Source organism: Melospiza melodia, chromosome 1 (genome assembly GCF_035770615.1).
Source record: "Melospiza melodia melodia isolate bMelMel2 chromosome 1, bMelMel2.pri, whole genome shotgun sequence".
Lineage (NCBI taxonomy): Eukaryota > Metazoa > Chordata > Aves > Passeriformes > Passerellidae > Melospiza > Melospiza melodia.
In genome coordinates, this window is record NC_086194.1 from 43,410,750 (window position 1) to 43,435,032 (window position 24,283).

Sequence of the window (24,283 nt, forward strand, 5' to 3'; positions counted from 1 at the left end):
AATCTGGGTTTCATTTGAATTTTCAAGCTTGTTGAAAGTGCCTTTAGTATTTTCCTCTTCTAATTTTTTCTTCTCTCCATGGGCATGTCAGCCTCCAGCAGAGCTTGAAAAAGAGGGAAGAAGAAAAGAAGGGGGGGGCGGAAAAAAATAAATTAAAAAAGCCAGCAAGGTGTCCTCAGCGTTTCCCTGCACCTGGAACTACTCATCCCGCTTTCACGCAGCGCCCTTGCAGGGGGGACCCAGGAATTAGCAGGCCAGGAAAACGAGGCGTGAGGGAGCGTTAAAATAAAAATAAAGAAAAATAAAAAAAGAAGAAGAAGAGGGGGAAAGAAAAGGAAACCCCGCAATTCGGCGCTGCTTTCCTGGCTGCGCGGCGAAGGCACAAAGAGACGGGGGCGCTGTGGGGAGGGAGGGGTTCCCCCGGAGGCGGGGCCGGGCCGGGAGCGGCGGCAGCAGCAGCGGGAGCGGGAGGCGCCGGCGGCGGCTGAGGCTGAGGGAGCGGGAGCCGCCATGGAGCCGGGGGGCCGCCGGGGCCGCCCCGCCGAGGAACCAGCGCGGCCCGAGGACGAGGAGGTGGATCCCCGCATCCAGGTGAGGGCCTGCCGGCCTGCCGAGGGGCGGCTGCGCTTCCTTAAGTTCGTTTTAGTATGTGCGTTATGGCTGTATGAAGCAATGTAATGTAATGTATGTAATAATGGTTGCCTTTTATTTCATTGCTTTTGCTGCGTATGTGCATACATACATACATACATACATACATATATATATATATATATATATATATATATGTACATACATACGCTCACGCATACATCCATACATACACACATATGTGTGTCTATATATATATATATATATTTTTTTTTTTTTTCCCCCCGGTGTCTCGGCGCCCCCGGGCGCCCCAGCCCTTTGTTACCCCGGGCATCGCTCCCGCCCGGCTCTCCTGGGCGTCCCTCCTTCTCCTCCTCCTGCTGCCGAAATCCCCCTATCCCCTTTTTAGTTTTGACCATGACAGCGTGACCTTGCTTGTGGAGCGGGGCTTAGAAATTCATAAATGCGGGAAAATGGGGTTTTAAATTTTGTCTCATTATTTTTATCGTTATTTTCTTGTTTCTTGTAAAAAGGAGCTTTAGTGGAATATGGTGCTTCCTCTCAGTGAATGCCTTCTGCAATGGTTTTTATTCTTCCATGGTTTCTAAACAAAGCTTTTCTCCCCAAAATCTCGACCAATAGCACGGTGCAAACTTGCAGCACGCTGTGGTCCCTGAAATGAAATGTATTTTTAGGTCTCTGCAGATTTATGGCTTTTGCCTCCAGCATTGCTGGTACTGCTTGTCATGAATGAATATAACACGTGTGTACATTGCTGAGAGGATCCTTGGCGTAGGTCCCTGCTCGCTGTAATTGTCATTCTTTTCTCCATCGTGAGCATTTTGTTTTCCAGGGCTGTGCAGAGCCATTGCAAAATTCCCAAAACATGGTTACACAGAGCGAGGCCCTCAGCCAAAAGCTAGCCTGGTACTGCCCTGATTTTAAGAGGCTGAGCTTGGTTGGTGTCTATTGATCTAATTTTGGCCATAGGTTCTTCAGCTTGCTACACATTTCCACGTATACGATTTGTGAATTGTTGGCAAAACAATTGTTTTTGTTCAGTTTTCTGTTTGGTTTGAAAAACAAGCTGCTGTGTCTGCTTCCGTGAGAGCCATGAGGTTTTGAGCCTTACAGTAAGAGACAATTAGGTAATTTTTGGATGAGTGTTTGTTTCAGACAACATGGATAACCAAGTAGGTGTTTTCCAAGTCCTAGGAGTAGGAAATGAAATCTGACTGCTGGGGATAAGAGAGCTAAACCGTTGTAATGAATTCCTTTCTGGTTGTAACCAGAGTCATTCTTGTAGTCCAGTGGGAAGCTGCTCAAGTGACAATCAATTTACAACGTTTGGTTTGTACAGCAAAACATTTCCAGGCGTGTTCTGTTACACTGGTTGATGATTAAATAACGTTTAAATTGGAGAACACTCCTGTTAAAAATCTAGTAATCATGTTGCCCAGATAAAGAAAGCTATCAGATCTCTTCCTAAGGGTTGCTTTTTGAGGTAAGAAAGTCAGTAAGAATGAGCTTTATTTTTACAGTAACTTCATTCATGCCAACACCACTTCTACTACGTATTTATTCAAGGGATTTAACACCTTTTTTTCTGCTGTTAGGGGATCAAAGTGTTGGCAGGAAGGCAAATTATGTAAACATAATTGTATATGTCCCGTGGACTGGTTGGGTTAAGAAATGATTTGCTAAAATCCAAAATAAAATGATCCTCATGTGGCAAGATGTGTTTCTTATCAGTTCTGTCCTTTCACTGTGTGTCTCCTGTGACAGTACAAACTTTGCTGATCTTCTGGGGTGGGTGTGTCTCTCTCTCAAGTACCTCTCTGATATTGACTATATTGATTAATGAGACAAAGCTTACTGTACCTTCTGTTTATTTGTAATAGTGAAGAAGTAGCTGGAATAGGAAATGTGTTGCCTTGACATAAAACTACAGAGCTTCTCTTATTATTTTTTCTTTTAAGTAGTAAAGTAGAAGACCAGTGGCAAAGTTAAGCTGGGCATCTCGAGGTTTCCTCTTTTCACTAAATGCAGCCCTTGTGAGCTGTCAGTGGGGATGCTGAATGAGCCTTCTCAGACGTGTTTTTTCCCCTGATTTCTTACTATGCATCCGACTTTCTTTCCTTCTAGGGGGAGCTAGAAAAACTGAATCAATCTACAGATGATATCAACCGCAGAGAGACGGAGCTGGAGGTACAGAATTTACCCTTGCATTTTCCTTTTGTGCATGTTGGATTGTGTGAATGAAAGGACAGTGGTTTTGAGTGGGTTGCCTCCTTAATTTGTGCATCCTGAATGGTAATTTTGCAGCAAGAGTCTGGTGATGATGTTTTTAAAGGTATGAATTGATCTAACAGGGAAAGGTAGAGGTATTCTGACAGTGGAAAAACCCTGTGTGGAGAACCTCACACACAACCACTGCCAGAACTTATTTTTAGGTTTTGATACTAAGCTTAGACAAGTTTTATTTTCACAAGTCACTGTTTTGTGTTTGTTGATTATAGACAGGGAAAGTTATTTGGTTAAGAGGTTTCTGTCTGCCAGGATCTTCTCTTTGGTGGCTGTTTGGGGTTTTTTTAGATTGTTATCTTTGCCTTTTTTGTCATCACTTCCTGAGCAAGGAAGGTGATGAAGGAAAGTTGGAATAAAAGACTTCCTGCTTATACAGAGAGGTTTTCAGGGATACTTAAAAATCTAAAGCAAATTCTAGAGAAATTGTTTCTAAATCCCCAAATTTGAGCTTCATCTATTTGCTAGTTATTCTGGAAGGCTCAGCATTATTGATCTCATAGTGAAGCAAAACAAACTATCCTGTGTGTGTCTGAATTTTCTTTTGTTTGCAAAACAAAGAAGATAAACACAATGGAAGTAAAAGATAAATATGCTGCTAAAGAAAAACTGGCATAAAATATGACTTTACATTCTAAATAATTTTGATATCATTACAAAATCTTGAATATTGTATTAAATAAAACATTCTGAGATTGCAGTGAGGAGTGAGGAGCATACTATAAAAGTACATCTGTAGATTTCTGTCTGTACCTTCAAAATATCGAAGTATGGTTTGTTTGTTTCTTTTTAATTTTTTCCCTCTTGTGTGTCTTGTCATGAGATGGATACCTCAAGCATGGGGTGGCTCTTGGTATAATTTTAAAATACTGGAATATCCACTGAAAGCACTGAACAGAAAATGGGGTTATGATCTTTGGACAAGCCTTGTCTTGTAGGTTTTTTCTTATCCCCACTTGTTTGCATATTCTGTCATTGTGGCCATGGCATGGAGATTATGAATTCATTGGTTAATAAACTTAGTTAAATGGGGAACTATTTGCTATGCATAATGAAACAGTATTTTTGCTGTGAGACCTGTTCAATGGCACTAGCATGATTTAAATTTTATGAGTGAACTTTAAAAATCAGTATTCTAGTCTGCACTAGAAGCAATTAAATGAACTTCAGGAATCTTTATATAGATATATTGAAAAAAATTATCATATGTATCTTTTCAGTCTCCTTATTTCATGCTGAGGTACTGAAATTGAAAGATGGTGTTATGGATAGTTGCCTGGATTTCATTAATTTTGTCATAACCTTGCACTGAGGACATGTTATGAAGCAGATGGAATAGTAATAATAATGCAAAGGCATCCTCATGAAATAAATCCCAGTGACTTTAAGATGGGATTTTGCTGCTTGATTAAAATTATTCATGTGATCAAGTGTTTGTGGAGCCTGCAGATTTGTAGCTGCTGTGTGTGTGGCACATGCTGAGCTGTAGAGGCTGAAAGGCTTCTGGAAATATAACTGTAAATAAAGGAGCAGAATTTCCACATTAGCTTGGTCTTACATTGTTGCTTGCTCAGCCTGGTAAATACCAGGTGTTAGATAGGTAGAAAATCATATAATCATTCTCTGCATTTGCCATTAAGTGTTTGCTGCAGATCTATCTGTGCTACTTACTGTAAGCAGTTTTTGATGGAATTAAGGTGAAATACCACCAAGAGGATGCTTTCTTGAATGTCTCCTCTTTGCTTTTCATCCAAAAATCTTATTATTGGATGGGTGCCAGTTTGTGGTATCATGCAACTGCATAATTTTTAATCTGAAAAGATTTTCATTACATTTTATCTGCTTAAATATGCAGTTTGGATGATGTAAGCAATGCTTAATTTATATACATGTTGATAAATGCATTTTAAATGGACTTAAAACCTTTCTAGGGGAAAGGAATAAAAAATCCCACGACACCCAACACTTGTGGTTAGCAGAAAATCTCTGCATTCATACTCTGCACAAGAAAAGAAAAATTTGCCAAGCAGCCTTATAGGAAAGTTTGGAAGGAGGAGTTTGGAACTGGGATCATTCTGCTTCAAAGGCTTCCAAAATCCATGAATGCTGTTGAAAATGTGGGCTTCTGGGAGAGCCATGCTGAGTTTCCCTTTGAAGATTTACACTTTTGGCTCTTATTAGCTGCTTTGGGTCCCTCTTGCTGCCCCTTCCTAGTTTGTGGTGTTCCTGCTATATTTCATTGGAAGAGAGATGTGTGTGGGTGTTTTTTAACCAGACAATGGAGTTAGATTTATCCTGTTTTGCTAGTATAATTTTCTTTATCTTTCCAATATCTTTAATGGGAACATAGATGTATCATTGCATTATTTAGAGCACAAGTTGCTGACGGCCAGCTTCCTGTAATGTTACTTTGTGGTCCATAGATTCCCACTGTTGATTTTTTTTCCCAGAATAATCTGGAAAAGCAATGGGAGTGTTTGAGTAGAAGGTATATTTCTTTGAAGGAAGTTCAGAAAAAGACACCCATGTTTTTGTGACTTGATGTTCTCTCTGATAAGCAGGAAGGGTAACCTTGTGGCATCTGAATTCTGCGAGACTTTTCTGGACTTCCTGCATGTAGCTTTGTGTGACTTGCTCGAAGTGAGAATTCTGGCTGTCTCCAGTTCCCATTAACTGGAACAAAAAAAAGCTGTTAAATCCTTCTAAACCCATGCTTCTGTTCTTGCTGTGCCTCAGGTCTGCATCTGCAGAGTGGAAGTAATAATGCTGTGTTGCCCAGTGGAAAATGTTGTGGGCTGAATTCAGTCGAGGCTTCTAGGATTTTGAGGCTGCACTGGCCTGGAGTAGCCACAGGAATGTCCTTGTTTGAGCAATGTAGAAAATACTGCTGTCTGCTGCTTACAGAGGTGATAAAATGGGGAATTCTGTTTTGAGTTCACCAGCCTGCCACTTCTTTAAGTTCTGCTCTGCAACTGCCATATGACCTGTTTCTAAGTTGAACAGCCTGGGTTTTTTAATCTTTTAAAATAACTTCTGCACCCATACCGCCTGTGAGAGCACTGGATATACATGCATGGCGTGGCTTGAGCAGATACATTGAAGTTGGATGCATATATTCTTTTACTTGGAAGAATTACTCATTTTTTGCTCTTTTGACCTATCCTATTAAACCCTGAAGAAACATCCTGACCTGCTGACACTCGCTGCATGTTCAGGAGCTGCAGAGCTGCTGAAGGGCACCGAGTGGCTCGTGGTTATATGTTGCGTTAATGTATTGCCTGTTAATGAATCTTTGATTAGACTTGATTTAAAATCCATAATGCTGCTCATCCTAAGTGCAGCACTGAGTACTGACACAGCAGAAGGGTGATAATGGTTCTCTGAGGGATTTAACACTTGGCTTAACTAGTGTCCCTGTTTATGTTTCAAGTGTCCGTGAAGGGCTGGGGGAAACGCCTTGCAGGCGAGATACAAGTGTGCTTTGGCCAAATGCAAGAGGTTTTTCCTGTTTATTGGAAGTGCATCTCCATCTGAGCTCGAATCAGGAGCTGTGAATGTCCTTAGCAAATGTGCAGGGTTTGTCCGTCCAGCCAGCTCACAGAGGGCTTGGACTGGCGCTGAAAGTACAACTCAGCTGTAACAAATTAACCCCTCTGGCAGCCTTGTGGGGAGGGGAAATGCAGCACATACCATGAAAGTTACCACTGGAATCCCAGCGATCCCAAATGTGGTTTTTGTTAGAGGGAGTTTTTTGTGTTGCTGGAGCTACGAGCTTGCCAGTGTTTGTTCAGATACTGCACAGGAAGACTGGAGCTGAACAGTGCTGCTTTCAGCCATGCTCCTTATCAGAGGGCCTGGCTGGCATCCTTCTTGTGTGCTTGCCTAGATCCCCTAGTCCTGATCTGCAACACTTTGTGTTACTTTTAGTCCTGGGTTTATCATAAAGGTCACCCTGGGTTGTTGTTGGGTATAAGGGAAGGGCTTTATTAGTTGTGGTGCTCTTTCACTGGTGAGCCTTGTCAGCATTTGAGCCCCTCTCAGAAGGGGAAGAACTTTTTGTCATGGTTTAACCCCAGCTAGCTGCTAAGCATGACATAGCCCCTTGCTCCCTCTTTGTCAGTGTGGGAGAAGCAGAAGAGTAGAAGTGAGAAAACCCACGGGTTGAGATAAAGGCAGTTAAGTAAAGCAAAAGCTGCACACACAAGCAAAACAAAACAAGGAATTAATTCTATGCTTCCCACTGGCAGGCAGATATTCACCAGTTATTTAGAATTGCTTCTTACTTCTTCACTAAAATGCTTGGCTTTAGGAAAAAAACTTGAGCTGTTGACCCTGTCACATATAAAACATGTAAGTAGATTTTAAAGAAAAATCCTCAATCTTTCAGGTTTTAGAAAAATGACCTCTCAGTGTCTGGAATCTCATTCTGAGCGTGCCTGCTTGGCTTGAGGAAACATCTATCAGTGGAAACATCCGCCACCTTATCAGTATCCCTGTGCAGCATTTTCCAGTGTCCACAAAAGAATGCAGAGATAAGGGCAGAGCAGCTCACTGGCTGCTGTTCCTGCTGGCTTTGGGAGGAGCATGTACATGTGTGATGGATTTGTCCAGCACTATCAGGACAAATCTTTCCACATTTCTTTGTGATCTACTTGCTTCCATAGGAAATAGCTCCTGTGTGTGAATTCCTTGTTGTTTTGCCTTCTGCTTTCATCCAAGGATGGGCAAGGGAAGGCTTCTTCCTCTGCTGTGGCTCTGGAAAAATTTTGTCAACCAAGTGAGTCAAAGGGCTTTACTTGGTTCATGTTCTTGACGTAAAGACGGGTTTCCAGTCTGAGAGAGGAAGGGTTAGGTGGAGAAATCTTGCTTTGGAAGGAGCACTCACCCTCCCATGCCTGCTTTCTTCTCTCTTCTTCTGAGAGAATTAAAAACATTTGTAGTAAAAAGTATTGGTAGTCTCAGTCTCAGCAAGCAGGAGATTAGAGCAGCTTTCAGGTACTGATTTTTTAATTATTCTTAGATGGCAAAATAGTAGCTGCCTAAAAAAAAAACAAATGGAAGGCTTTTCTTATCCCTTAAAAATGGAGATACTACTACTTTTCCCCTTCCTTGCACTTTGTTTTTAAGATTTGGTTGCCAGTCTGGCTTACTTGAGCTGCTCAGGTACCAAAGAGACATTTAAAGTGTCCTTAACTAGTTTGATGCTTGAAGGTAAATTTCTGAGCATATCTTGTGCATCTGTTTTGGTGTGGATGTGTGATGCTGATGCTGGTTTAGCTTGGAGGTGAGCTTTGGCAGCTGCTGGGTCTTTGTAGCAGAGGAGATGGTATGGATCCTGTCAGCCTCCTGGAAATAGATGAAGGCTGTCTCTCAGCCAGCAGTTCCATTTCCAAGCACCTCCCGTGCTTGCCAGAGGTTCTGCTCACCAGACTGGCAGAACGGTCACGAGACAACCTTTGTAAATGAAATTTAGATGTGCTTGGTACTAGGATGATTCAGACATGGTTGATATGTAAAGCTCATTTTAAAAATAGAATTGTTTGAAAATACATGTTTCATTTGATGGGCAGAAATAGTTATTTACTTGTCATCTGGCGTCTAACACCAGCTCATCACCATCACTCATGAGTGAGGAAAACAGGCCTGCATTTTTTCCTCTGACAGGTGCAGTATGGGTTGAAAATTGTATTTTAGTTTTTCAGTTTTTCCCCACATTTGAGAATGGATCTTCAAAATGCTGCTGTGAGGATGACCTGTCCTTCAGTGTGGTCCCTCTTTCTGGTGCAGTATCAAAAAGCTGCCCAGCAGCAAAACAAAGTCTGCTTTTAATAATGGACTATTGCAGCAAAACCATATATGGGGTAGAGGTCTGGCATGCTCCTTAAGACAACACTAGTGAAATCTCTTTTGAAAGAAAAGTGCTAAGGATTTCCAGAAAGAAAGCTGATGAGCATGGAGCTCTTGCAGCCATAGAACAAGATGTTGAAATGTAAACTGCAGCTGTCCACTTGCTACACTAAATGCTCTGCCTGCTGGAGTGTGTGTATGACAAACACCTAGCTAGTGAGACTCTCCTTGTTAAGGCTGTAATTTAAATAAGAAGCTTCTCCTGCTACTTTTTTTTTTTTTTTTTTTTTTTTTTACCTTGCAACACACATTGAGGATAAATGCCTTAATCGGCTTTTGTCCAGCTTGTAAAAGGTTTATCATCATCTCATTTGAGCAAATAGGAGGGGGAAAAAACATTGAAAGCTGACTGGCTAACATTTTCAATGTCACCTTTCTATTTCTGAAATCAGAAGCAAGGTGTTCTTAAAAATGATCAGAGACGATTAGGAGTGAGTAGAGGGGAAAAACACACTTTAAAAATGTCAGGCTGTTTGAGATGTTTTATGTCAGTTGCACTGCTTCTGTTAGAGTCTGTGTATGTGTTCAGTGCAGTGATGAGAAAAACAAAATGTGTTTTTAAAAAAGAAATAAAACCAAACATAAAAACTGGCCCAGAAATGGTGAGTGTGACTCACATGTTACCTAAGGCTGCTGTTATCAATGAATAGCATTTCTGCTGGAATGAGTTATCTTTCAAGAAGCTGAAATACAGAAACTGGAGATTGAGGACTGTGCTAGAAAATTTCTATGGCATATGCTGCACTGTCTTGGTTTTGCTCACGACAGCAAGTTGCAGGAATTGACATATTTTCCTTTCTCTGTTATCTGTGTGTGCATGATAAAGGTCTAAATGAAGCAAGAGTTTGGCAGTTAAATAGTAACACTTGCATGGAGGGGCAAGTCACACCAGAGGATTTGATAAGTAGCCTGATAACGTTGTGGTTGTCTTTCTGACATGGATGTAGGACTTACCCTGTGCTGGGCACCACAAATGAGCTGCACTGATGTGCTGTTCTGAGCCTCTGAGTTTTTGATGTGAGTGTCCTCACAGAAAACACTGTTAAGAGGATTTATAGCTTTGAACCACTGAAGGGGATGGCTGGAAACCTTTGGTGGGGGTCTCATCCCAGCAGAGAACTGAGCATCTGTTTGTTCTGTCATGCAGAAGGTGTTGGAGCCTGCAGGCTTGTGTTCCTGGCAGTCAGGATCCTGAGAATAAATGTCACTAAAATAAGTTGTGATGGATGATACAAAATTCTGGGGTGCTTTGGTTTTCATTATTGTTCTTCGCTGCAGGAATGAGGGTGGTCAGACCTAAATTAAGCCTTAAAAGAAGAGCCAGTCATCTTTGGAGGAAAATGATAAACTGGGGTTTCACACCAGTGTGTTTTTCTGCTGAAGCTCCCTATTCTGTGTGACTAACGACTTTGTGGAGTGGAGTTTGCTCGTGGGCAAATGTCTGCTTCACCATTTGTAAGACCTGTGCTTCAGGCACCAGCTAGAGGAGCACTTGGAGTTCAGTAATTTGTATATGCTTCAGAGTTCAAGGGAGATGAATGGGTACAGAAGTTGCTGTTAATTTGACTGCTTTGTTCTTAGTGTCCTTTGTTTTCTTTTGTTTTGTGTTTTTAAACTCCAAGTGGGGACTAGTCATCTTTTTCCTATGGGATAAGACTGTGTATAATTATTAGATGAGTAAATTTGGGGTAGGTCTCCAAGCACAGATTTGTAGTGGTGGTTTCTTTGTTCCAAGTGATCTTACAAACATGGGAACTGAACTTCTGGATGAATCACTGCATTGGGATTTTTTTACTTTTACTTAAATTATTTTGCCTAACTAATATCCTTAAATGCAGCTTTCACAAAGAGAGTGAAATCTTCTGGCTCATTCATTTAGAAATGAGCTTTTAATTCTGTTCCTACACCTGCAAAGAATTTTTCGCTTTGTTAAATATACTTCAGTACTTATTATTTTTCTTGCAATATAGTCATCATGCTTGGAGTCTTTTTTCAGTTACTTATGAAACTCATTTTGAGCAGTGGACCATGTATGGTCCAGTAACTTAATTGGAAATATTCAAATTCTTCTCACTGAGAAAATCATTGACTCGATAAATATTGTTTAAATGATACATTTCAGGCTTTCACTGAGAAATGAGATTATTGACTGGATTTGAGTTAATGAAATAATAAGTTAATGTCCATTTAATTCTCCATTTTTGACCTTGTTACCCATTTGAATAATTCCTTAGAATAAATTGGAGTACCTTAAGAATCCAAAGCTATTTGGCCTGGTCTAAGATAATGCTGATGCTGGTTCAGGTTTTACATAACACTGAAAAGGAAGCAAAGAAGCTTTTACAGAAGTATACTGCTTTTTCTGCAAAAACTGATGTATTGTTGCATTTTTTTTTCCACTTCTGAGAGCATAATGGCAGCTTGCAATGTATTTTAAATCTTCCAGTGAATAAGCAGTTTTGCATTCTAGAAATCGTCAACAATAATGACAAAACCCTCCTGAATTAGGGCACTTCTTGAAGCCAGCTGCTTCCTGATTATCAACATGTCACTCCAGCAGTCTGCATAAATGTTGCACTCTAATTAGAGTTACAAGCCTTGTTGAGAGCTCACACGGCCCTTCCTCTTCATCTCCTTAAATCCTGGGCCAGGTCCCAGCCTGAATTTGCATCAATCTGCAATAATTTCATATATTTAGAGTCTGTGGTGGATTCTGAGACTGAAATCAGAATCACTTTGCTTACATGCGTGGAAATTTCAGCGGAGCAGAGAAAATATTTTAATTGCTTTAGCTAATCATGTAAGGAGCGCAACTCATCCTGTTTGGAAGTAGCTGGGTTTTTTAAATATAGAAAATATTAACAGTGAAGTGGAATGTAGGTGCCCTTCTCCATTGATAGAAACCACAGCTGAAAAGATGGGTTTTCTGTGCCAATTCCAGCTGATTTGCCAGCCTGCTGTGGGGGTTTGGCCTGCCTGCTAGCAGCATTCTAGCTTTATGTATGTGAGATGTCTTTGCCATTGAAGTCCCTCTCAGAACTTGTTTCACTGCTGTTTGCCTCCTCACAGAGTGAGTAATTTACAAACAATTCCTCTCTGAGAAACCCTGCCAGAGGTAACATCTAGAACAGGCTGTTGTAGGCTTTGTATAAAAGCTGTCACTGAAAAACAAAGATTTGGTGTCCAGGATGCCAGCTTTAGGATTTGGCTCTGGGTTCCAGGGTTCCTCTGCTGAAAAATTCTGCCTTAATCCAAATGCCAGTGACTGTTCTGAATGTGTCAACTCCTGTGTGAATGTAAAGAGGAACCTGAAGGTAGGAACAAACAGGTAGAAATAACTTTTAAAGCTCTAATCTGCCTTTGTCCTTTCTTCCCTTCCTGCACCGTTTTGAAGGATGCGCGCCAGAAGTTCCGCTCTGTGCTGGTGGAGGCCACAGTAAAACTGGATGAGCTGGTCAAGAAGATTGGAAAAGCTGTAGAAGACTCTAAACCTTACTGGGAAGCTCGGAGGGTGGCCAGGCAGGTAAGAGCTTTCTGCCTTGTCAGCTTGTGGGCACACACTGGTGGTGTTGCTTCCCTGCTATTAATAACATCCTCGGCACATGCACTTGGCTGACCCTGGGCTGTGCCTTCAGTTGCATGGGAATCAGTGGCAAAATGGATTTCTTCACAGCCACAGCTGCACATGCTCTTCAAACCCACTACAGCTACAGCAGACACAATAGCAAAAGACTTGCTCTCTTCTCTCATAATAAATGGCCTTTCAGAGCTCTGTCCTATCAGTAGTTGTACTTATTTGAAAATACAGTGTAGACATTGTGTATGTGGTTTTTCTTCTTAAACCAAAATGCTCAGCAGCTCAATGGCTGCAGCTGGAAGCTGCAGGGAAAAAGGCTGGAGTGGGGCAGGGTCTGGTGCTGATTGGGTTGTGCTGAAGTAGGAAAGTGCTAAATGTGTCTCTAAAGTGTTTTGGTTTGGGCACAAACTGAGCTTGGCTTTCTCTGTCATCAGGGCCTTACTTCCCATGCCCCAACTACTGCTTGATTACTGATAGGCCTGTGGAGCTCAGGGAAGGATGAGGTGTGGAGGGAAGAGTGTGGCCTGCTGGATGAAGAGAAAGCCAGAAAGCTTGTGACATGTCAGGCAGCATCTCATTTTAGGGAGGAAGCTGCAGAGAGTTGAGTGTGTGGTGGCTTAGGCAGTGCTTCTGCTGGGTGTTTGTGGTGGTGGGGCTTGCTGGTGGCTGAGGCTTTTTGGTTTTTTCCCCAAGGGAAGCATGTTCTTGGTTGCTATTTCTGTTTTCTCTTGAGGCAGGAAGAGTCAGGAAGAACTGCCTGGAGCTGCTACTTCTGTGCTTGGCTGGAAGGATGTGTGGGGTGGCATCTGTGGCTGGGTAGCTGGGATGTGACTGTGTTCAAGGGGAGAGTGAGAGATGGGGTGGCATCTGTGAAATATGGGAAAACTGCAGAAGGATTTTGTTCATAGAAGTAGGTAGAGGGATGAGAAAAGTAGAGTAGGTGTGTGCCAGGAGGCAGAGTAAACTCTCAGGATAGGAGAAGGGGAGGGAAGAGAATGTGTCCTCAGAACAGCGACAGGAAAGGGAGGAATGAACAAGCTTCATTTCCTTGAAGGTTGGTGAAAGAGGAACTGGGTTGATGGGATGTGGCATGCAAGGTAATATGTGACTGTGTTGATGTTTGAAATTGCATAGCATTCTTCTGGAGCACTGTCTCAGGTGACGGGGATGAGGTTGCTTTAAATTGCATAGCATTGTTCTGGAGGCATTGTCTCAGGTGATGGGGATGAGGTGTAGGGAGTATTAGGCTTAATCCTGCAGACTAGAAGCAGCGTGGCAAAGAGATAAACTGCCCTGCTTGTTGTGCTTTGAAGTATCTGCCTCTCATCTGTAAGTGCTCTGAAACCCTGCTCTTGAGGGCTATGGTGTGTCTAGGGATAAAGCAGTGGTGAGCTACAGAGTTAGTGATTGTGTAAACTACTATGTGCAATTTGGAAAAACAATCCCTGCCACCCTGCCCTGAGCATGATCTTATACTTCTGTTACTATAAATAGCTGGGTAAGGCACAGCATGCATAGGACTTCAGGAGTTACACTTGGAAGAGTTAATGGTAGAAGCACACACTTTGCAGTACAAAAATAAAACATCAGAAGATCAATTGACTTTGAGGTTTGTAACATCACAAACTCAGGGCAGCAAACTTTGCTCTCTGCCCTGAAGCTGGCAGCAGTTTATGTTCTGGAAATGGAGTTTTGTATTGTTACGTCTCTGCTACCCCTGAAATCCATTCAGTCATTCTGGTTCAAAGGTACTTTGCAAGACCACTAAGAAACCCGAGCTCCTGAAGTTCCTTAAGTCAGTAGAATCACTGCTCCAGCAGTAGGCTTGTTAGAGGGAACAGTACTTTTTTCCCCAATCCATTCTGTCACTAGCTAGATTTAAATGCTGTTTATCCCATTTATGAATGCTTCACATTCATTTGTGTTTTAATTCCTCGACAGCATTTTATTTTAAAGCAGGGCTTGCCCTTCTAACCACTCATTTTCCTTTTTTTTCATTTTGTTTAATGAATCTGGTCATGGAACAGAGTTCTTACTTTGTATCTGTTCAGCAGAGATAGAAGATGGTCTCTGGTTTCCCTTTTGCCCTTTATCTAATAACATCTTAAAATGGAAAATGTGAGGGCCAAGAGGAATGCAAGCATCGAATGATGGTGAATCTGTCTGGAAGCTGGAAGATTGGAAAGATTGGTGCCAGTCATCAGTAAAGCATCTGCCTAAAGAGTTTTTCTAGTTTTAATTTAATCTAGAAAATTCCACATAACTAGGAGCAAATCCACTATAATAAAGTATGAAGAAGGGCAGAATAGGTAAGGAAATATGAAACTGAAGGAATGTACCAGAGTATTAACATGGTTAGGTGCCAGTTTGCATTTCTCTTTTTACTTTGATTTGCTAAACCGTAGAGAAATCATGGGAAGACCTTGTTATTATTTTTTTTTTAATTAATAATAACATCTAGCCTATGAAGAATTGTCTTCCTCCTCTTTTCTTTACACTTATTTTAGAGCCATTAGACTGCCTCCAGAAATACAGGAACAAGGTTCTTGAGGGCTGAAAGGGCTTTAATTAAACAATAGGGGAAAAATGAGTGACTCTACTGGTAAGAGAAAGGGAAGTGTAAATTCCTGTTTGTTGTTCTCACTAAAGGGAAGTAAAACTATGACCTTGTAAATTTTAAGCCTTTTGGAAATACAGAATTGCATAATTGATGACTCTTAGTTTGGCAGAAATGCAGGAGTTGTCCAGAGTTACTTGGGTTTAAGGTGTCAGCTGCAGGGTAAGTTACCTAATGCAAGCTGTAGTAAGTCACATTGAGGAGTTTGCTTTCACATGGCACCAGCACAAGTCTCTTTTGGAAATACATGAATACATGTTTCATCTATTAAGATAAAACCCATTCAAAACTTATGAGGGCAGTGATGTGGGGTCACCAAAAACCAGGTCACCAACTGAAGTTTTAAAACACTGGAGAAGCTTTAGGATCTTGAGCCCTTTTGTCTACTCACCCTTATCCCCATCTTGTGCAATCCTGTGTTGGCAGAAGATAGGGAGCTCAAAGCAAATTAACTCTCCTATGCAAAGGTCCTGTAGGATCTTGTTTGTGGAATGTTTGCCAAGAGAGCCATGGCTTGGCCTGTCTCGGGGTGAAACTTTGCTTCACCAGAACATTGGTCCCATGGTGTTAGTCTGAGTACTTTGCCTCCTGAAATGGTGGCACAGAGAGTCAGGATGCTGTCTGTTGGTACCAAAGCAGTAATATTTGGTTCTTGCTGAGACTCAAGTGAAATCTAACTCATATTCTTGTTCAAGGAGATTTCATGTAACTTCTGCCAAGACAGAACTGTTGTAATTCCTCATTTGGTACAGCAGTGGGCCTTTTGTGTTGATTGCAGACAAAACCTTACCTATTTTGATCCAAATTTGTTGTTAAATCAAATTTTGAAGTACTTGTGCTGTGAGAACATTTTTGTCTTTTCATGTTGTTCTTTAACTTAAGCAGTAATGCCCATGTTCAATGGAAGAACCTAGGCATGTAGAGGATGTGTGCAAGTACACCAGCAATGCCCACATTGTAGCAATATGAAATTCCTGTAATCCAGAAGATGGCCCAGGTTCTAAATGTTCAGAAAATCAAACTTCCCATGTTTGTTTGGTTTGAGTGGTGGTTTATTCTTTTTTCTTTTCTTTTTTTTTTTTAGTTTTTTTTTTTCACTAGTAGCTGCTTCCCTAGTTGTCTAGTCAAAGAATGAGACTTTTCTTACCCAAAGCTAATGGGGAAGAAGGGTGAAGTTGCCAGGAAACATTAATAATGTAAAGAGCAGTGCTGAGTCTCTGAGGTAAGGAGTGTCTTAAGCCACTCTTGACTTAACATTTTGCAGGGCTGGGGCTGAAAAGTGCCTATGCAATGGTGTTCACAGTGGTGCCTGAGCAAGTGACAGGGATGGGAAGTGTGCTACCTCCCTGGTGACAGGATGCTGTGCAAAGGCAAGTGTGGTCTGATGCATAAATCACTGGGCTGGCAGGGGCTGATTTTGTGCTGCAGCATGGCACAGATGAATGACTTCATCTCTCTCTCAGTTCCCATGTAAAATGAAGCTGTCAAGCTGCTGTGAAGCTGAGTTCATTAAGGGAAGTAAAAGCACTTTGGGGTCACTGGGTGAGAGGTGCCATTTAAACACTGCTGTCCATACATCATCACTTGTGAGCCCATAGACAAATTGAGCAGGAGATGTGCCTTTCTGCTTTGCTTCTGCTGGAAAAATAATCTGAGAAAAGTGTATTCTCACCCCCACAAATAAAACAATCCATGTATTTTTACTGATCCTAACCTGACTAAAAGCCCTGGGAGTATTGTTTTTAATTGAGTTTCAGCATTGTTTTGGTTTGTTTTTGGTTCTTTTTTGTTGGTTGTTTTTTGTTTGGTGGTGGGCTGGTTTGGTTGGTTTGGTTTTGTGGCAGGGTGAGGGATTATGTTTTATTGGCTCAGATTGGGAGTGAGGAGGCTTTGCTGAACTTCAGTATTGAGCCTATTTGGGAGAGGCATGGTATTGCTTTGTGATATTCCCTTCACCCTTCTGCCCCCTGCCTCATTTAGCTTTTAAAATAAGTGTCAGAAAACTTACTTCAGGCAAAAATAGGTGAAAGATCTATGCTAGGTCATACCTAGCAAAGATAGAAACTTGGAACTAGTACCCACCTGTACCATGTGTTCTGACAGCAATATGTTGGAGGATATCCATGTTCTGCTTCCTCTTGGGTCAGTCTTCTAAGTTTTACAGCTAATTATTTTTTTCATGTTGTTGGCATACTTAAGCAGCACTCTTTTATCTGAAAAGGCTTGGAAAAACCTGCTGGAATTTGTATTTACAGTGGTTGTTCTTCATTGGTGTCCAGGCATACCCAAGAGGAAGTGCAGTTGATAGACAAGTAGGGACAGCTGTCCCATCCTGTTCACTGCAACTTTTTATGTTGTAGAGCTCCTTTCTCTCACCTCACTAATAATCTTTTACTCATGTAATATTTTATAATTGGATTGCCACATCTGTGTGAAGAAACCACCTGAGAGAATAAAGAATTATTCAAGGTGAGCTTTCAGATGTTCAGATCCTGCACCTCCACTCTGCTTGTCTTCACAAAACTTAGGGGAGCCCAGTTATCACTGGGAAATTATTTCCTCTCCCAAATGTGAGTTTTGATGTGATTCAGTGAATTTTTTATTCTTAGTGAGTCAGGATGAGAAGTAGCTGCTGTAATCTTGCAGAACAGGAATGGAGGAGGAACTGAGCCACTTGGTGGTGAAGGTGGGAGGAGTGTAAGCAGATAAGAGCTCACCTACCAACCTGGAAGAGTCTTCCTCAGCAGATGAGACTGATACCCTTCTTTGTAGAGATCAAGCCAGTAAATGAACAAAACTTTCTGAGGTGGCCATTGCATCTCAGCTGCTAAGTGTTCAGCTTGAGATGTCTGAAAGTAGTGTGGCAAGTGTGGAAAGTTGCAGATGGTGACTTCCTGAGCTCAGGAAACAAAAGCTTTTTAAATTCTTGTAACTTGAAGGTTCAAAACTGCTGAGCATCCTTAAAGATTAATTAGGAACTGGAAACTTTGGTCTTGCCAGTTCAATTCCCACAGCACCCAAGTTTTGTATCCAAATTCACTCAGTGAGGGAGAGCTAATGGGATCACAGCACCAGCTGGCTCTGCTGGGAGAAGGAGGGCAGCATTGGGTGTGGATGGCAGCTCCTGGGTCCAGTTCCAGCAGTGGTAGATATCCAGGTCTTTCCCTGTTGTTCCTAGACACTAAATGTGTTATCCATCAGTATATTGACTTCCCATGTCATAAAAGTAGGATGGAGAAGGAATCTCCTTCTCCATCCTGCTTTTAGGAGCTGAAGTCCTGATGCTCATGTTTAGGGCAACAAGGAGTTAAGACTGATTTGTCTAATCTGGTAAGTTTATCTTGGCAAAAAAAAAAAAAAAAAATAGGTGGAGGGAGAAGGAACTTGAGAAGCAAAAATTAAATGTCAGCAGAACTGTGACAGACTTGCATTCCTGTTTGGAGACTTGCCATGGAGCTAGTAAAAAGCAAAATTATTGGCACAGTTACAGTGAAGCAACCAGATGACCTTTCCTGGCTGAAGGAGTGTTTCTGGTTAACTGTTCATAAACCAAATAACTATCCAAAATGTGGATTCACATTTTGAAAGGAAGGAATAGAGAGACTTGAAAATAAACTTTGACAAACCTTCTGCAAATTCTCCCAACTGTTTAAGGAAAAAACCAAATGCCCAGAGCACTTGACTGCTTTCTGTGGCTGTAGTTCAGTGCTGTTATTGTTTTTAAGTAATCATACAATCATGAAATGGTTTGGGTTAGAAGGGACCTTAGATATCAACAAGTTCCAGCCCACCTGTCCTGGGCATAGGTGCCACCCCTTAGACTGGGTTGCTCAATGCCTGTGCTATCCTGTCCTTGAGCACTTCCAGGGATGGATCATTCACAACTCTCTGGGCAACCTGTTACAGTGCCTCAGTACTCTCTGAGTAAATAATCTCTTCCTAACATGTAATCCAAATCTCTCCTCTTTTAATTTAAAACTGCTCCCCTTGTCTGATCACTAGGATATTTTTTTTTTTTTTTGCATTTTGTGTTATTTGTGTTTTGGATGGCTGTTGCTGCTCTGGCCTTTTGCACTAAGCAGTGTAGGCTGGCAGTGTAGGTTGTGTTGTTTGTGCCCTGCCTGTGCTGTTTGCCCTTTGAACTGAGGATGCTGTCCTGCAGCTGCCCCGGTGGCTCTCTGGGAGCCTCTTGGCACTGGGAGATGGGAGGGAATGATGCCTGCATGGGGAAGGTGGGGTGCATGGTGTGAGAGGCAGCTTACTCCCTGGGCCTGTAAATCAGCCATGTGGGAATGGCTGTGATTTTTAGATTACTTGGTGGAGAGGCAGGGGAGCAGCTCCCTTCCTGAACTGGGGCTTTGTGCTTGAGGAGCCTGTGTGTGGGACGGATGCTGATGTGATGGCCTCGGCTGGCGCTGTGGCAGGCATGGGAGGGAGGCAGGCTGGCACAGGCCTTGCCTGGGAACAGATGGCTGGTGTGCTCTGAAGGGAAAAGAGACATGGAACTTGCTGTGTGAGCAGTCAGGAAGCTCAGTGCTGTGAAGAAACGGAAAGGGAAGGAAACGTAGGTGAGCTGTGCAAGAAGTGCCTGAAAGTATGGAGCATTGAGGCTGTGTGTTGTACCTGTTTGCCTGTGAAGTTTTGTGTGTCCTTTTACCTTTCTGCTCCCTGTGGGCCTGCTCTGGGTCTGAACCCCTTCTTCCCAGCAATGTTTTTGGTTTTTTTATTACAAAACACATCATTAAATCTTGGGGAAACCGTGTCGATGTGACGTCAGTCCTGTGGTGCAATGTGGAGTTCCCGCTGCTGTGATCCCAAAGGGCATTCCCACTGTAATAATCTCCCTTCCCACACAAAGCATGGCTGAAGGGGGCATAAGCCAAGCAAGGGAATCTGTAACTTTATTATTGAGGGTAAGGAGTCACTTCCTGGACTTTCACCAGGGAACCCACTGAATTTTGTAAGCTTTTTCTAAGGCAGGATGTACTTTGGATTCAGTCAAGCAAATGTTTTGCCATGCTCAAAGTTTGATGGAGTGTCTCCTGTCGTGTTTGCACAGTTGGGATCTGAAACCCTGTGAGCAGCGTGTGGGGAGCCACTGCCCTGCCATCAGTGCTCAGTGTCTCACTGCTGCTGCACAGAGCTTGTGCTTGGTGTGCCCTGTTTGTTCCTCCTGAATGCTTAGAACCTGAAAACTGTATTTTAACTCTTGAATCATGGTTCTGTTGCATTTTCCTTCAGGCCAAAGTAGCAACAAAGCCTAGGAAGCAGGGAACTCAGGGTCACTTACCTGCGTCAACAAGCTAGGTTTTGCCTGGCTGATTTATTAACATTATTTATTTACTTAAAGCCTGACTTAATGTGGCTTTTGTGTTCTGTCACCTAGTTGAAGAGTGTGGTAGTGGAGTGTGTCAAACTGGGTGTCCTTAAACTGCTGAGAAGATGACAGATGTTGCCTGGTTGGCTTGGGAAAGTTATGCCAAAGATCTGATCTTTGAAGAAAGCTCCTTAATGTGTTTGTCTTCCCATCAACCTTACCAATAGGACAGTAGGTCAGTGTGGCTGGCAGATTTTTACCCTCTTAATCTGTCCCATGTTTGGGAGCACTGACAACCGTTGCTTCTCAGATGAACGGAAAAAAATCCTTACCTGATTCAAATTTAGTGCTCTGTTGCTATTATTTCCTGCAGAGGAGGTGGCATGTGTAACAATATCATCTGCAAGTACAATGTTCCTGGCACGTTTGGATAGTGGGAACTAATTTTAACCACTTGCTTGTTGAAATACCTGTGTCAGTAAGTTCTGTGTGCATGTCCCTCTCTAAAAGTTAGATCACCTGTATCTCTCTGAGCCTCTGTGCCTCAGTATATGGGTCTAGTTATTCTAGGTTGGTATTCATACACCCTGCATTTCTGGTTTGTGTGAGCACTATCCTGCTGAAGGATGGTTGTATAAGCTATTGATACAAACACTGTTTTCTTATGGTTATTTGCTGATGTGCCTTGGAGGGCTCCATCATGTAGATTTGTTGACTCTGCTCTGTAAATTAGAGATTCTTCCCTCTTCTGCTTTTCTTTGCAGAAGTAGAAGAAAATACAATTTAATCTGTTTTGAAGAATTTATCTAGGAGAGATGAAAAAAGTTACTCTCTTTTGGTGTCTCTTTCTCCCACTTTCTCCAGCCCTACAAAGCCTCCATCAGTTCTCAGCCATAGTGGATGGCAGTAGCTCAAAGCCAGATAGCTGTTCAACCTTCTCTCCATTAATTGTTGGGAATCAAATGACCTAATTATTTTTCTACCTTCAAGAATGTTTTTTTTTCTGTTGTGAAATACTTAAAGTATTGTGCAAGTAGGTCTGAAGTAATGGAATACTGGGTTAAGCTGATGTGAAATACCCTCAGTTCTTTGGAGAAACAAGGAGAAGGCTGGTGCAGAAAAATTTGGGTTTTTTTGCAGATGACAGCTGATTTAGGCAGGAAGAAGTGATACAGGTGGTCTGGCTATTATGTTTAGACACAGATACAATAACAGATGCTGGAACTGGCAGGAAGGTGTAAGCAGCTCTCAAAGAGTCCTGGAATGTGAAAATAGAACAGAATCCCTTTTTCCTCTGCTGTTGCATGAAGATTTGAGTGACATCATTTTGCATCCTCTTTATTTTGGAAAAACCTGAGGGATTAGGTTGTGCATTCCTTTGTGTGACTGTAGCACTTCCACAGCTATTGCCAGAACACTGATCTACAGGAAAAAAAACCCAAAACAGTTTAAAGGAAAAAGGTTGCTTTGCTTTGTTGTCTGTCACCATTTTCTTCCCTGATTTTTTTTTTTTGTCTGGCCTCTAGTACAGTCTATTTCAAGAGATTGTAAACCACAGACAGGATCATCTGTTAAAAATAGTAGTTGGCATTTGAGCCTGGGTGGCTTGAGGTCAGGGTGATATCCTGCCTACCTGTTTTGTGTGATAATTGCTCAGGGATGACTGCTGAAGGCAGCACAAGTCTTGCCACTTCGGGGAATTTTTTCAACCAACCAAGTGTTTCCTGTGTACAGTGGTCTAAATAGGTGGGAGTTTATTTTGGAGTGATAAATGCTCATGCTGAGGTCTGCTGCCAAAACAGATGTGATATGGATGTTGGTTACTGCCTTCTGGATGTGTTTTGGTATGACTTCTAGTAAAACAGTATGAATTTTGCAGCTTTTGTCTGTTCTTGCTGGTAAAAATTATCTGAATACTCTAATTTCTGTATTAGGAAATTAGCATGTGGGAATGGCTCTGCATTGTAGTTTCTACAATGAATAGTTTCTACAAGAAATACATCTCAATTGCAGCAAACAAAAAGTTGTACTGTTCAACAAGAAATTTTGCTGCCAGGATGTGGGAGAAATGTCCACTTCTTTTAGCTGTGTCTGGTTGTTTGGTTTCTGTTTTATTGTTATTGTTTGGTTTGTCCTGGTAGGTTCTTTTAATTTGGTGAAGAGTGCTAATGGCTTGTTCTCAAAGGAGGATTTCTTTGCTGTGAAGTGGAACTGACATATTCCCTATTCCTGCTGCTACCTAGGCTATTTCCTTCGAGGAATGGACTGAGCCCTTCATTAGTCCAGGACACCGCCTGCAACTTCTTTGGTTAAGTGCAGCAGGTGTTATTCACCTGTGCTGTGGAGTTGTGTCATTTGACTAGAAAAAAATGCTGAAGGGTCAAGAGTTATCTTCAGCATGTCCCTTAGGAGGATGACTGTCTAAAAAGTATCTGTGAGGGTACAAAGGCAGACAAGGTCAGCCTAGAACTTTCTTCCAGAGCGTGTTCCTGGTATTGAGGACAGGGTGTGGGTGTGGGGCTTTCTGGGAACTGGGAGAACGTGTCCAGAACAGCCCATCAGCCAGGTGAAACTCCTACCCACATGCCTTGTCTGTGCTTATGCCAGTATGAATGCACAAGATGTGCTTTCAGAAGCAGCCTGCCAGTCCCTTGCCAGCACTCTGGAAACTTCTGCTTAAAAACATTTGCTGCTTTGGTGGTGATTGCATGAGACAAGGATCCAGTGATTCTCCTGAACATGCCTGTTGCATCTGTGTCTGCTGAATGTTGATTATCTTGGGTAATTAAAAAAAGCCACTAATGCAGGCGGTGTCCCTGTTCCAGGGTGTATTCATGGGAGTTGTTCCTTGCTTCTATATTTAATTCCAGCAAAGCAGGCTGCTGCCAGGTGCAGACGAGCATGTGGAGCCTCTGTAAACCTGGAAGGCAGCTGTCAGCCCTGGACTCGCTGACTCACTGCCTAAGCTCTCAGAATGCAGGTGCACAGAGCAGGGAGGATTACCTCAGTGTTTTTCTCTCTTAATAAGATTGTTTACCTTTGAAATCAAAACCTGGACATATTCTATCATCCCCTCTTCCAGAAAGCAACAGCTTAATAATTTTGGCCACAAACAACTGCACAACTAAGAAGCAGATGGCACTGAATGTCCAAGAAGGCTGTGCCTGGATGGTATTAGACTGAGCCATTTGTCATGCTCTGGTGCCACAGACTTGTTAATTAGTGTGAGTAACTCCAAGCACACCAGCATCTCTCAACAACCACATGAAAAACAAAGGAGGGGCAGAAGGCTTGGGGTAGTGTCTGCCATGCAATCTCTGCACCCAGGTGAGCATCACCTCCCTGTTCCTGTAAGGCAAGGAGCTACATCAATGAAAACCAGCAAGGAGACCAGCAGGTTTCAGATGACTGCACAGTGGCAGTGATCAGCTCAGAGGGGATATCCTTGCCCTCATTTCACAAGATCCTGGTTACAGCCTAGATGGGAGCTGCCAGAGAACAGAGAAGGGCTGGCAGCTGATTGTGCAGTCCAGTTCAGGACTGGCCTTAACAGTGTTTGAAGGGAACTGTGTGTTCAGATATTTTCTTTCCCATTTCCTTCCACAGCTCCCAAAGAAGGGAGGTGGGATTCTGCCTTGAGGAGTCCAGCTGTCTGCATGCTGGTGAAAGCAGCAGCTAATGAATGAGCTCTTGGTTGTGCCCTGAACCTTCTGGGTCTTCAAACACACTCGTGATCCTGTCTTAAAGGAGTTACACATACCACCTAACTTTAGCACAGAGCTAGATGTCTCTGGAAGCATGCTTTGTAGGTCTGCTCTTATTTCCTGAGCCTTTTTATAGACTGCATAGGAATGTAGCACACAACCAGGAGTCAGGTCAGTTCTGCAACAATTTGGCTGTTAGAAGAGAAGGGGTGGATGCATGTGGGGACTAAAAAGCCCAGCATAAGAATAAAACACCTAATCAAAAG

At 42.4% G+C, this 24,283-nt stretch overlaps 1 protein-coding gene across 2 annotated transcripts in view; it reads left to right on the forward strand.

Annotated features, from left to right (window-relative positions):
• The first annotated feature begins 483 nt into the window (after positions 1–483).
• Positions 484–24,283, forward strand: part of SH3BP5 (SH3 domain binding protein 5) — a 49,618-nt gene continuing 25,818 nt past the window's right edge. The window contains exons 1-3 of one of the 2 annotated variants that reach the window (XM_063155650.1): positions 484–591; positions 2,737–2,799; positions 12,197–12,325. In XM_063155650.1, coding sequence (XP_063011720.1) covers positions 511–591; positions 2,737–2,799; positions 12,197–12,325 — 273 coding nt within the window. In that variant the 5' untranslated portion in view covers positions 484–510. Of the gene's footprint in view, positions 592–2,736; positions 2,800–12,196; positions 12,326–22,041; positions 22,060–24,283 lie in introns of those variants that run through there. The other variant, XM_063155660.1, reaches the window with a different exon arrangement.